The sequence below is a fragment of the Xyrauchen texanus genome, chromosome 19 (assembly GCF_025860055.1).
Source record: "Xyrauchen texanus isolate HMW12.3.18 chromosome 19, RBS_HiC_50CHRs, whole genome shotgun sequence".
Taxonomy (NCBI): domain Eukaryota; kingdom Metazoa; phylum Chordata; class Actinopteri; order Cypriniformes; family Catostomidae; genus Xyrauchen; species Xyrauchen texanus.
In genome coordinates this window covers 18,597,954-18,612,966 of record NC_068294.1, presented here as the reverse complement: position 1 = coordinate 18,612,966, position 15,013 = coordinate 18,597,954, and the positions used below count along the sequence as shown (strand labels likewise).

Sequence of the window (15,013 nt, the reverse complement as noted above, 5' to 3'; positions counted from 1 at the left end):
GTACCTGAACATATGCAAACATGAATGTGCTAACATGTGCTTATACTCTCACACACTTTTTCCTATATTTCCTGATGCAAATAGAACCACACATTGTTCAGTTCCTGTCAAAGACGTCTCAATAACTTACATACTTCACCTGCTCATTTGGAACAATCAACTAGTTTGTGACAGAATGCATTTTAATAAGAAAGAAAAATACTTTACAGAAGCTGGCTTAAGCATTTGTTGGTGGTGACGAAACTCACATGGCTTATCAACTCTCAGCTATTTTGACATTTCAGTCATTCATAAGGCTCAGGACACACCGCTTTACACTTCTGATGGTAAGAAGCACGTGTTATTAAAGGGGCAGGCTGATATCCACACTCACACCTGCTTTCACTTCTGTTTATTTAAATAACCACCCTTTTTCATGAAGGACTAGAAGAGTACTTTAGTTTAAGTCATAGACAAAAAGTGAAAGAGAGAGATCTGGATGCATGTAATTACGTTTAAAAGAGTATTTTTACTGTTGGGCACTAAACCACTTGTTCAAATAGTTGTTGGAAATAACCGTCTTGCTTAAGTTGCTTACTGTGCACATTATAATAGACATTGCCAAATTATTTAGGCAAGTTTGGCAACTCTTATGAGTCAACACTGACATGAACTCCAAAAAGCACATAAAGGCAGTATAAAAGTAATCCATAAGACTCCAGTGGTTAAATCCATATCTTCAGAAGTGATATGATAGGTGTGGGTGAGACACAGATAAATATTTATTATTTTTTTCTAGACAGCAGGGGGCGATATGCAGAGAAGAATGTGAATCACCAAAAACACAAGAAGTATGTGAAAGTGATCTGTTTCTCTTCCACACCTATCACATCACATCACTTCTGAAGATACTGATTTAACCAATAGAGACTTATGGATTATTTTTATGCTGAATAGTGTTTGTTTGTTTGTTTAACTTTAAAATGTTGCCACCCATTAACTTGCATTGTATGGACCTACAGAGCTGAGAAATTCTTCTAAAAAATCTTATTTCAGTATTGTTACAGTTTTCAGTGTCGTAAGTATTAAGATCATTAGTTCTATACAGCAGTACTGCCGCTCTCTAAATGCAGAGAACTCAGCATACGTAGGGCACCATCCCTGAATGTGGAACACTCAATGTGTCTGAAACCACCCCCTATCCACTATATAGTGCACTATTTCGAGTTTTCGCTATTTTGTAGGAGTGTCTGAATTCTGAGTGAGCCACTCGTTCCCTACTTTTGTTCACTCATTCTTACCCAAAATGCACTCTAATTTCAAGTGTACATTTCAAGTACACTCGATGATGGTTAATTTCCCACAATCCACCATGGGTAAGACATGCAAGCTAGGAGTTTACAGCTTCATTCACTCCTGCAATGTTTTATTTCATGCTGAATGTAGTAAATTACTTTTTGACAAATCACTACTAGATTAAAATAACATAATAACATATAGAGAGTGTTACGAATGGAGGTAGCGAAGCAGACGAGGAGATGCGGATCCAATCGCAGTTCAACTTTAAGTAAACAAGCAAGAAAAAACAAAGGAAAACCCTCAATGGGGAAATAAACATAAAACTAGAAAACACAGGCAGGGAACACACACCAGGCTAACAACATTCAACGAACGACAAGGAGTGAACAAAAAGCAGGGCTTAAATACACAGTGAGTGATGACAGAATGAGACACAGGTGAAAACAATGAACAAAATGGCAGTGATGATGGCAGGTGGATTCTGGGAAGTGTAGTTCTAAACAATGACAAGTGAGACAGTGGAGCTAAACAAGGGACAAAAGTGAAAACTATGGAATGCAAAGGTGACAAAAATGGCAGACAGAGGGCAACAGTGAAACAAGACAAGGAATTCCTAACATAGCCCCCCCTCAAGGATCGGATTCCAGACGATCAACATAAAACAAAAAATGTCCATTGACTGGGGGGGGAGCTTGTGGTGGGCAGACAGACCAAGGGGGCAACGACGGGCAGACAGGCAGTCCAGGGGGCAACGAAGGGTAGACAGGAAGTCCAAGGGGGCACAAAGGGAAGGCAGGAAGTCCAAGGGGGCACAAAGGGCAGGCAGGAAGTCCAAGGGGGCACAAAGGGCAGGCAGGAAGTCCAAGGGGGCACAGATGGCAGGCAGGAAGTTCAAGGGGGCACAGATGGCAGGCAGGAAGTTCAAGGGGGCACAAAGGGCAAGGACAGGTTCAGGTGGTCTGGGAGCTGGCCACCGGGCAAGGACAGGTTTGGGGAACCTGGGAGGAGGCCACTGGACAGGGACTGGGTCAGGAGGCCTGGGAGGAGGCCACAGGACAGGGACTGGGTCTGGGGGCCTGGGAGGAGGCCACAGGACGGGAACAGGGTCAGGAGGCCTGGGAGGAGGCCACAGGACAGGGACTGGGTCAGGGGGCCTGGGAAGAGGCCACAGGACAGGGACTGGGTCAGGAGGTCTGGGAGGAGGCCACAGGACAGGGACTGGGTCAGGGGGCCTTGGAAGAGGCCACAGGACGGGAACAGGGTCAGGAGGCCTGGGAGGAGGCCACAGGACAGAGACCGGGTCAGGAGGCCTGGGGGAAGGCCACAGGACGGGAACAGGGTCAGGAGGCCTGGGAGGAGGCCACAAAGGTGGTGACCTGGAAGGCTCTGGCGGTGAAGCCGTAGGAGGCTCGGGAGACGGAGCCGCAGGAGGCTCGGGAGGCGGAGCCGCAGGAGGCTCGGGAGGCGGAGCAGGAGGCTCGGGAGGCTCAGCTGAGGGAGGCTCTGGAGGCTCAGAGGCCTCAGGGGGCGGAGCCGTGGGAGGCTCAGGAGGCAGAGCCGAGGGAGGAGGAACCATGGAAAGCTTGGGAGGCTCAGGGGGCGGAGCCGCAGGAGGCTCGGGAGGCGGAGCCATAGGAGGCTCTGGAGGCGGAGCTGAGGGAGGCTGAGAGGCCTCAGGAGGCAGAGCCGAGGGAGGAGGAACCATGGAAAGCTCGGGAGGCTCAGGGGGCAGAGCCGTGGGAGGCTCAGGAGGCAGAGCAGAGGGAGGCTCGAGAGGTGGAGCCCTGGGAATCTCGGGAGGAGGAGCCCTGGCAGACTCGAGAGACTAGAGAGATGGAGCCCTGGGAGGCGGAGCCCTAGGAGGCTTGGGAGGAGGAGCCCTGGGTGGCTCGGGAGACTTGAGAGGCGGAGCCCTGGAAGGCTCAAGAGACTTGAGGGGTGGAGCCCTGGGAGGCTCAAGAGACTTGAGGGGTGGAGCCCTGGGAGGCTCGAGAGGCTTGAGAGGCGGAGCACTGGGAGGTTCGAGAGGAGCCCTGGGAGGCTCGGGAGACTTGAGGCGGAGCCCTGGAAGGCTCAAGAGGAGCCCTGGAAGACTCGAGAGGCGGAGCCCTGGGAGGCTCGAGAGGCTCGAGAGGCTTGAGAGGCGGAGTCCTGGGAGGCTTGAGAGGCGGAGCCCTGGGAGGCTTGAGAGGCGGAGCCCTGGGAGGCTCGAGAGGCGGAGCCCTGGGAGGCGGAGCTCTGGAAAGCTCGGGAGGCGGAGCTCTGGAAAGCTTGGGAGGCTCGGAAGGCGGAGCTCTGGAAAGCTTGGGAGGCTCGGAAGGCGGAGCTCTGGAAAGCTCGGGAGGCTCGGAAGGCGGAGCTCTGGAAAGCTCGGGAGGCGGAGCTCTGGAAAGCTCGGGAGGCGGAGCTCTGGAAAGCTCGGGAGGCTTGGAAGGCGCAGGCTCTAGGACGGGCATGACCATTGGCGCTGGCTTTTGGTCAGTCCAGGCTATTGGCATTAGCCCGGGAACGGTCGAGGCTACAGGCGCTGGCTCAGGGACGGTCGAGGCTACAGGCGCTGGCTCAGGGACGGTCGAGGCTACAGGCGCTGGCTCAGGGACGGTCGAGGCTACAGGCGCTGGCTCAGGGACGGTCGAGGCTACAGGCGCTGGCTCAGGGACGGTCGAGGCTACAGGCACTGGCTCACTGACCTCTGAGGTGACAGGCACTGGCTCACTGACCTCTGAGGTGACAGGCACTGGCTCACTGACCTCTGAGGCGACAGGTACTGGCTCACTGACCTCTGAGGCGACAGGTACTGGCTCACTGACCTCTGAGGCGACAGGTACTGGCTCACTGACCTCTGAGGCAACAGGCACTGGCTGGGTGACTGTGGTATGCGCTGGCTTGGGTTCGCTGACCGTGGCTGACGAGGGCTCTGGCTCGCAGACCGGGGCAGGCGAGGGCTCTGGCTCGCTGACCGTAGCTGACGAGGGCTCTGGCTCGCAGACCGGGGCAGGCGTGGGCTGTGGCTCGCTGACCGTGGCAGGCGGAGACTGGGGAGCAGAAGCCTTTCCTCTTCTCCTCCTCCGCCGGGCAGACGAAGCTGGCAACGCTGGCTCGTTGGCCGTGGTAGGCGTGAAGGGACGAACCACGGGCGAAGGGAGAGTTACCACTGTGCTAGGAGTGGCAGGGTTCTCCTCGATGACGCCCACAGTAAACGGTGAACCGCAGGCCAGCAGAGTCTCCTCCACGAACGCGTGGAGCGTCCAGCCGCGCGTTGCCTTTGGCAACCGCTCCTTGAGCGCACTGTTCAGGCTCGCCCGGAAAAACCCCACCAGGTCGGAGTCAGGGAATTCGGTGGCACTCGCAATCGCGAGGAAATCGCGGATGTGGTCCTCCACCGGATGATTTCCCTGACTAAGGCTGAGCAGCTGACAGCTCGCTTTTCGAACCGCTGGATCCATGTTTGGTCGTTCGTTCTGTTACGAATGGAGGCAGCGAAGCAGACGAGGAGATGCGGATCCAATCGCAGTTCAACTTTATTAAGTAAACAAGCAAGAAAAAACACAAAGGAAAACCCTCAATGGGGAAATAAACATAAAACTAGAAAACACAGGCAGGGAACACACACCAGGCTAAAAACATTCAATGAACGACAAGGAGTGAACAAAAAGCAGGGCTTAAATACACAGTGAGTGATGACAGAATGAGACACAGGTGAAAATAATGAACAAAATGGCAGTGATGATGGCAGGTGGATTCTGGGAAGTGTAGTTCTAAACAATGACAAGTGAGACAGTGGAGCTAAACAAGGGACAAAAGTGAAAACTATGGAATGCAAAGGTGACAATAATGGCAGACAGAGGGCAACAGTGAAACAAGACAAGGAATTCCTAACAGAGAGACAAAACATACATTTTAAAATGTACTCTTTATTTGATCAAATGTGTTTACTCTTTATATTAACACACAGTCTATATTAAAAATGACAAACAGAATGAAGATTTATTGTATTAATATATTATTTAATAAGAATAACAAATAAGGCCCAAGTATTTTAAAATGTCATATGTGACGTTTCTGCACCAACCCCAGAGCTCTGAAACTCTCATCCGAATTCACTCCTTTCGTTCACTTACTGCTGAGATATAGTGCACTAACTGCCATTCACTAAATAGGAAATAGTGAATGAGTGAACGATTGCGAACACAGCCACTCTCATTGCGACTACTGCCTTGTGTCCATTGTTGCCAACTTAGCGACTTTGTCGCTATTTTTAGCGACTTTTCAGACCTCTTTAGCGACATTTTTTCAATAAAGCGACTAGCGACAAATCTAGCGACTTTTTGGACAAACCTTAGCAACTTTCCAAATTCCAAATATCGCCAGTACTGCAAGCGTGAGGTCTTACTTCCCCGCTGCGTCTGCTCTGTTCAGTGAGCGGCTGAGAGGAGCAGCACATTCCGTTGACTGCACGCCAGCGGACATAGACATGAATGAGCTGCGCATGTGCACGCTGTGTTAGCAGGAACCAATCAGTGATCACATAGCAGCTGCCTTCTCCTTTGTTTTAATTCAAAACATTTAATTTGACCGTTTTTTCTTGGCATGCGCTTATATTCACTACTAATCAGAGTTTTAGTTCATTCCGGTTCGGTTTCTGAACTCTCCGACTTCAGATCGTATATTTACAGACTCTATACATTTTACTTATCCAAACACAACAATAAACCTTCTTCAAACTCATAAACATGTAACGTTAGCTAAGTTCCGTTCCGTTGTCTAACAGAAAATATGTAATTGAGAACCGTTTTACTGGACATTCGGCTATATACTTATATAAAAACAGTATGAGCACGGTTTAGGGGAGATAACCGGATAAACTGAAGTAGGCTACCGACAAATTAGGCAGAATGCAAATACGACGCGATGACGTCATTAATATGCTAATGTGGCATGACGTCATCTGGCGACATTTAGCTACTTTTCGAGCAGGCTTTAGCTACTTTCCATTGAAAATAGTTGGCAACACTGCTTGCGTCTGCACGTCTCACCTCGCTGTGCACGCCCAGAAATGCTGTCTGTTCACGCTCCATTTGTCGATCACGCGAATGCCAGTAATTTATGCTGAACTTGGATTTTTACATGCATTTATACAGTTAATCCGCCTGAAGTAGCTGCGATAGTTTCCAGTACCCCCGCGAGGGTGCGGAGTAAATGCATAAATACTGCTTATGACATGCGGGACAAAGCACACTGATATATTGCTGCACTGATTTAAAGATGTACTTTTAAAAACTGATCTCATAAGAGCCCAGTTACAGAATCACCCTGAAAACTCTAATCACTCGTCACTCAAGTGGGAGCATCTCATCGCGCGCAGCTGTAATCTTCCGCTCTCGTAAAAGTCCCATTCAATAATCACTCAATAAATTACACATTAATTCAAATAAACCCAGTAATTTAATAACAGTAACGTCACACATTGTAAAGAAGTAAAAGTAAAACATTAGACATTTACTTGAGTGAGAGTAAAAAGTACCCACTTTTAAACATACTCTAAAAGTGAAATTTTCCACAAAATGTTACTCAAGTAAATGTAACGGAGTAAATGTAACATGTTACTACCCACCTCTGGATAGGGAGGTAGATTTTGACTGTTTAAAAATCGATAGAGCATTTATCTTACTAACATCATCTGTTTGGAAGAAAAATGTAACTTGCTTTTAGTGCCACACATTGGACATTTCGGCTTAGAACTGACGCGATATGTGTAGTGAACCACATTATACCACTTTACAAATATGTTTCTAGTCACGGAATTTTAATGAGATCAGGCTGCATACTGAATATATTTATGTCTCTAAATACTTTTTTCTACATATAATATTGCTAAATTGTACAAGACCCACAGCAACCTCTGAAGCGCTGGTATAGTATTAAACGTTACTTTGATAAAGATCTTCCTACCTGTAAAACGTTCAGTTTTTACTGGATATTCATTTAGCAAGAATTTAAGGATATGAACTAAGAACATGAATGCCTCTCTAATGCACAGGGGCCAATAAATGTGTGCAGGTGTGTTATGTGTCTGTGCAATATAGTGCCTGATATTGTCATATGCCGTACTTTGTCTACGCAGAGTGTTTGGTCTGACACTGTGGAGGCTGATGGCTTTGTGTATGTGTCGAGGAAGAATTAGTTTGTGTATAAGACGAGCATTGTTTGATAGTGTGTGTATTCATGTGTATGTCAGGAATCATTTCACACTTGTCAGCTCTCTTTTGTGTGCTGTTGCCTGCAGGCTTTGAGGAAGAGTGGAGCCGCCATTTAAAAAAACTCTGCCCATTCATCCACAATTTCTCTCGGAGAGACCATGAATCTTAATTCTTAACTCTTTTGCCACTTATTCTGCTTGTGCAGATGCCTGTATTTTAAAACGTTTTGTACATTTACATTTTGAAGCTCAAAAGTCAAGGGCTGTGAGTGAAGCAGTCATCATATTTTAACATAGTATTCATTACGGCATTAAAATATACAGATCTGTTGAAGAGCTTGTCTAACTGCCATTTCAGAAGGTGAGCAGATGGTCTATTGACCTGACTTAACCATGTTCCTTTAGAGATGTGTAGATCTTGTGACCACTTGATGATTGGATCTTGATGGCCTTTGTCCAGTCACTATCTCTTCAATCCTACCAAAGCATAAAGTTAGTATGCCTTCATATTTCATTCTATTCTTTTGTTCTTCTTATTATTGTTCCTCTTTCACAGGTGCTCTGTCCTACGCTGAGCTGGGAACCTGCATTAAGAAGTCTGGCGGCCATTACACGTACATTATGGAGGCGTTTGGTCCACAAATGGCTTTTGTGCGGTTGTGGGTAGACATGATTGCCATAAGGTCAGTAAAGCGTCCTTCATCCTCTGTCTTCATCGTCAGGTCTCTGAGATGCAACCAGAATAAACATACACAATCCCTCCACCACCCCAAATAAACAAAAGAAAACCCTCTCAGATGAAGGTTAGCACTCAATATTGTTGGCAGGTTCTGGCAGTCATGAGAATAAAATGCACAGATAAAGTGACTTATGACAAAGTCATCCCTGTTTGTCTGAGTCTCTCACGCAAAGGATCAGGGACTGGATTAAGCCTACGTCAATATGTAATATGTACTAGAGTAACATATGTGAATCCTTTGATTTAGGTTGAAAGCAAGCAAGCTTTAGACCACAAAACAATGTTATTGTGAAAATCTTCAAGCAAAAGCATAAAACTAAACTCAGAGAACTTTTGTATACGCAGACTGATCTCACTGTGATACAGTTTGGCACCAGTAGGATGAAAATCCTCCTGCTGAAATCTGTCTGTCCTTACCAAAATTCGAACTACTGCACCCAGTGTCCAAAACTGGAAGTGTTGTTGAACATATGGGCTTGTGTGAGCTCCAGTTTTGGGGTTAAATGTTTACAGAGTGGCACCAAAAGTGAGTTGTATTTTAGTTGTAAATAGTGAATAACAGTCAACAGGAATGCATATATATATATATATATATATATATATATATATATATATATATATATATATATATATATATATATTAGGGCTGTCAATCGATAAAAATTTTTAATCGAATTAATTACAGTCCTGATTAATTAATCGCGATTAATCACATATACAAATATTTGCTGAGAAAGCCCCTCATATAACAATAATTCAATACATAATGATAAAATAATTATACATAGTTATCTTTAAATCTAAAAAAATTATATATATATAAAATAAAAAAATATTCAGATAATTAAAATGCATTACATTCTTGCAGCATAAGAGTTAATCATTGATAAAACAATATAAAAGTGGCTTTAGAATATTTAGTATTGTTTACTACCATATTATTGAACGTAAGCCAATCATTGGCACACAGTTCACAGCAATCCATTTCACAAGTGAATTTGTCAATCAATTGGAGATTTAATATGAGGGCTTGTTTAAGGACCAGTCAATGAACAACTGCGTCAGATATGTTTTATTTTTTTTTAGAAACAAGCCTGGAGTATACATAATACAAAATACTACAGATATATTTTACAATAATGCCAAGACATTATATTCATTACATAGTACAATGGTTTTCAATGCTTTTGAGTTGTTGGAGGTACAAAGAGTATTTAAATAATATATAAAAAGAAATTCTCCAAAATACTACTGCGTGGGCACATTCCCCCAAAAAGTGAGGGGCAGATTTATCTACAGCATTACAGAAGGAGCAAAGTGTATCTATTTCAGAGAGCATGCTTCTTAAATAAAGATTGACTGGGTAAAAACAGTGTAACAGTTTAAAGGACACCTCCTTAGCCGGTAATTAAATATTTGTGAGGTAAAGACCAAACGATAGGGTGACCACCTGGCTATTGCTCTGTTGCAGGTCAGCAGACCTGATTTTGCGGGACAATGCGGGACATGAGGGTAACTTACTATTATTGTACTAGGTGAATAAATATTGATTTTATATTATATGTATTTTTGCAGTGATGTTAAATGTTAATTTAACTGTGCTTTGCTGGGCTGTGCGGAGCTTGTTCAGTGTTTTCTTATTAACTTTTTTATAGTGATTTTTTAATTAAAGGACGATTAAATAAATAATGCCGAAATAATAATAAAGATAAAAAGTTATACTGACGGGACACTGCTTATGACTTGCGGGACGTGGGACAAAGCTTCCAATTTCGGGACTGTCCCGCAAAATGCGTCTGTAAGTCTGATGACCAAATGTTTGGCATAATGAACAGATTTTGTTGTTAGGAAATTGGTACTTTAATTCTCCAAAGTGGCATTTAACTGATCATAAATTATAATCATTACTATAGGACATTACTGATGTAAAAAGCAGCGCCATCACTATTTGAAAAAAGTTTTTTTTTTATCAAATCTAGACAGGTCCCATTTCCAGCAGCCATCACTCCAACACCTTATCCTTGAGTAATCATGCTAAATTGCTAATTTGGTACTAGAAAATCACTTGCCATTATATCAAACACTGTTGAAAGCTATTTGGTTCGTTAAATGAAGATTATTGTCACGATCCCCTGTTGTCTGCCCCGTGATCTCACTTGTCACCTGTCTTAAACTACACTTCCCATAATTCCCTGCCCTCATCATTGCCAGTCATTCATTGTTCTCACCTGTGTCTCGTTTGATCATCATTATCCCTGTGTACTTAAGCCCTGTTGTTTGTTCAGTCTTTGTCGGTAGTCAAATGTAAATGTAAATGTAAATGTAAATGTTAATGTAAATGTAAATGTAAATGTTAATGTTAATGTTAATGTTAATGTTAATGTTCTATGATTGCCTGTGTTCTCCTGCTCTCCGTGGATGTTTCTCCTGCCTGTGTTCTGGATGTTTTCGTGTTTATGTTTTGTTCTCCCATCGTGGATATTTTGTTTGTTCCAGTCGTTTGTCTTGATCATTTTCAATAAAGCTGCATCTAGATCCCCACTCCTCATCTGCCCTCGTCTGCCCTCATCTGCCAACGTAACAATTATGGTCTGCACTTGGCGCCTTTTTAACCTTAGCAGTATACAAAGCGCTTTACAATGCCTCTCATTCACCTATTCACACACGCATTCAGGGCAGAGCTGCTATGCAAGAAGCTAGCCTGCCATTGGGAGAAACGTCTAGGTTACGTATAACCTCCGTTCCCTGATGGAGGGAATGAGACGTTGTGTCAGAGAAGCAACACTAGGGGTCTCTCTTGAGCGCCGATATCCACCTCTGATCTATGAAAAAAGGCCAATGAGAAGTTGGCAGTTGGTATATATTTGTATATCCTGCCCCCGGACATACGGGTATTTAAGCGGCGCAAATACGGGAGTTCATTCAGGATTTTTCTGAGGAGACGGAAATGGTCCGGCCACAACAGTGGCTCGGCTCAGCGACGTGGCGGGGAAGACACAACGTCTCGTTCCCTCCATCGGGGAACGGAGATTACATACATAACCTAGACGTTCCCCTTCTGTCGCTCTCTCCACGTTGTGTCAGAGAAGCGCCACTAGGGGTCCACTTATAAAAGTGCCATGCGCTGAGCCGTATACGTGAACTGCTGATACAGGAGTGAGCAGGTATTCCTACGTGCAAAGGCGACCAACTGTATCAGACTGCACGTACCCTTACCCAATGCCCCATTAAAGCCATCAGGGGGAGAAGACCCTGCGGAGGCTACACCCACCCTGCAGGGGAGGCAAAGAGTGGCAAATACATCACATGGCCTGTTAGGACCTATGTGGAAAAGTTGGTGCGGTGGTAGATCAAGCCTCGTAGAGGGGGGAAGCATACAGCACGGCGACCGAGGCAGCTGTAACTGCCTAAGGGAGACACGGGGGTCCGCTCGTGAGGGGACAGTACCACGGAATTACACACAGGGGAAGTCCGAGCAGGAGGCCTTACCTGTGGAGCAACTATTCCAGTACAGGGTAGTTTGGGTACCCGAAAAGGTACTTTTCTGCGTACCCAAAAAAAACTGCGGACCCAAAAGGGCTAGGGAGGAGTCAACCAGGAGTCTCCTGGGAACGGAGGCGCACTATTTTACCTCGGCTGAGGGAAAGGGCGCTAGGCGCAAGCGATTCACCTGGCCAGATCGTCAGCGTGTTACCGAGTTCTACGGGCTTGGACCTGAGAAAACACGGGACGATACTGACTCAACTTGGATATTGTAAAACCTTGAGAAAGTGTTAGCTGTTGCCCACTCTGCTGCTCTGCAGATGTCTGCTAGGGAGGTGCCCCTGGCCAGTGCCCATGAGGACGCAACACCCCTGGTGGAGTGAGATCGGACCCGGGGGGGGCATGGCCTGGGTGTGATAAGCCAATGAAATGGCGTCGACAACCCAGTGGGAAAGCCTCTGTTTGGAGACAGCGTTCCCTTTCCACTGTCCCCCAAAGCAGACAAAGAGCTGGTCAGAGCGTCTAGTGCTCTGTGTGCGGTCCAGATAAATACGCAAACCACGTACTGGACACAGCAACGAAAGGGCTGGGTCTGCCTCCTCCCGGGGCAGCGCTTGCAGGTTCGCTAACTGATCTCTGAAGGGTGTGGTAGGAACCTTGGACACATAGCCCGGTCGTGGTCTTAAGATCACATATGTGTCTGCAGGACCGTACTCCAGGCAAGTGTCGCTAACAGAGAACGCTTGCAGGTCCTCAACCCTCTTGATGGAGGCAAGCGCGATCAGCAGGGCAGTCTTGAGAGAGAGGGCCCTGAGTCTAGCTGAATCTAGCGGCTCGAAGGGGGGTCTCTGGAGGCCCGTGAGGACGATCGAGAGATCCCAGGAGGGGAATAGGTTAGGCCGGGAGGCGGTTAGCCTCCGGGCACCTTTGAGGAACCTGACAATTAAGTCGTGCTTACCAAGAGACTTGCCGTCTATCGTGTCATGGTGAGCCGCGATGGCGGCGACATACACCTTGAGGGTGGAGGGGGACAGCCTCCTCTCCAGCCTCTCCTGTAGAAACACGAGCACTGACCTAACATAGCACCTGTGCAAGAAGGCTCACTGGGGGAAATGCGTACTTGCGCAGCCCCGCGGGCCAGCTGTGTGCCAAAGCATCTGCCCTGAGGGGAGCCTCTGTCGGGGCATACCAGAGTGGGCAGTGGGAGGTTTCTTGGGAGGCAAACAGGTCTACCTGGGCCTTGCCGAACCGGTCCCAGATCAGCTGGACTGACTGGGGTTGGTCCTTGTGACAGCACGTCCGCTATCACATTGAGGTTGCCGGGGATGTGAGTGGCGCGCAGTGACTTGAGTCGCTGCTGTCTCCAAAGGAGGAGACGACAGGCGAGCTGTGACATGTGGAGGGAGCGTACTCCGCCTTGGCGATTTATGTAGGTTACCACTGTGGTGCTGTCTGTCCTGACTAGGATGTGTTTGTCTCGAATTAATGGGAGAAACTTCCTCAGGGCAAAGAAAACAGCCAGCAGCTCTAGGCAGTTGATGTGCCAACGCAGCGGGGCCCGGTTCCAACGGCCTGCGGCTGCGTGCCCATTGCACACGGCGCCCCAACCCAATTTGGAGGCATCGGTTGTGACCAGAACGCGTCGGGACACCTGCTGCAAGGGTAACCCTGCCTGGTAAAAAGCAGAGGTCTGTCCAGGGTTTGAGGGTTTGGCGGCAGGCGGTGGTAACTTTCACATTGTGCGTGCCGCGGCGCCATGCTCGTCTCGGGACTCGAGTCTGGAGCCAGTGCTGAAGTGGTCTCATATGCATCAACCCCAGCGTCGTGGCCGCCACGGAGGATGCCATATGCCCCAGGAGCTGTTGGAATCGTTTTAGAGTGACCACGGTACCTGGCTTGAGGAAAGCGAGGCATTTCAGCACCGACTGAGCACGCTCGTTGGAGAGACGTGCTGTCATTGAGGCTGAGTCTAACTCCAAACCGAGAAAAGAGATGCTCTGGACTGGGGTGAGCTTGCTCTTTTCCCAGTTGACCTGAAGCCCCAAACGGCTGAGGTGCCTGAGCACCTGGTCTCTGTGCGGGCATAGTAACTCTCGCGAGGGGGCCTGGAAGAGCCAGTCGTCGAGGTAATTGAGTATGCGTATGCCGGCTTCTCAGAGCGGGGCAAGAGCTGCCTCTGCGACTTTCGTGAAGACGCGAGGGGACAGAGACAGGCCGAAGGAGAGGACTTTGTACTGATATGCCTGGCCGTCGAACGCGAACTGTAGAAAGGGTCGATGTCGAGGGCGAATCGAGACGTGGAAGTACGCGTCTTTCAGTTCTACCGCTGCAAACCAGTCTAGATGCCGGACGCCAGATAGAATTTGTTTCTGGGTGAGCATTTTGAACAGGAGTTTGGACAGGGTCTGATTGAAAACACGCAGGTCCAAGATCGGTTGTAAGCCGCCGCCTTTCTTGGGTACAACGAAGTAAGGGCTGTAGAAACCCTTCTTCGTTTCGGTTGGAGGGACAGGCTCTATCGCGTCCTTGATTAGAAGGGAGGCGATTTCTTCACGCAGGGACTGGGCATGTTCACCGTGTACTGTGGAAAAATGAACGCCCACGAAGGGGGGCGGAGGTCTGGCAAACTGAATTGCGTAACCGAGTCGAATGGTCCGGTGCAGCCAGCGTGACGGGCTGGGCAGTGAAAGCCACACCTCTAAACTCCGTGCTAGGGGCACCAAGGGGATGAGTATTTTGGACATATATTTAGCACTTACTTTGCTCCGCACACCCAGCAGGGGGTGGGTTCGTGACTGAGGAGGAGGTCTGATGTTGGCGTCCTCTGGACTCGTCTGAACCGGCCGGCCGGGGAACAGTCGTGGGGCTGAAGGCGGGGACACCACATCCAGGAAGCCGGGACTGTTGAGGCCTGAAAGCAGAGTGCTGTGAGAACAGCATTTGCGGGCCATGTGACCCAGAGACAAAGGAAATAGCTCTTTTATTAAGAATTTGGGTACCGCAGCCCCTGTTAGGGGGCAAATGAATAAACACAAAATTCTCCTCCCGGCCCTCCACCGGGGGACGGAGCGGTCTTACCACCTCCGGAGCTAACATCTTGGACTCTGGGTGGGCTGTCTGAGGAGCGCCTGGGAGCCTTCCGGGTCCTCGAGGGGGTCTGTGAGACAGGGGGCGTGCGCTTCCCGCGATTGGCTTGACGCTGGGGCTGAGAGCTGGGCCCGGGTTGAGGCGAAGAAGAAGGTTTCCTGGCCGCGGTAGGACGCCCTCGGCGAGCAGACGGGGCATGAGCCGTAGTGGCAGGTTTGCGGCGAGGC

At 48.0% G+C, this 15,013-nt stretch overlaps 1 protein-coding gene across 2 annotated transcripts in view; it reads left to right on the top strand.

Annotated features, from left to right (window-relative positions):
* Positions 1–15,013, top strand: part of LOC127659709 (cystine/glutamate transporter-like) — a 62,405-nt gene that overhangs the window by 35,406 nt on the left and 11,986 nt on the right. For both annotated transcript variants that reach the window (XM_052149653.1, XM_052149652.1), the window contains one exon: positions 8,034–8,160. In XM_052149653.1, the coding sequence (XP_052005613.1) occupies positions 8,034–8,160 (127 nt within the window). The remainder of the gene's footprint in view (positions 1–8,033; positions 8,161–15,013) is intronic.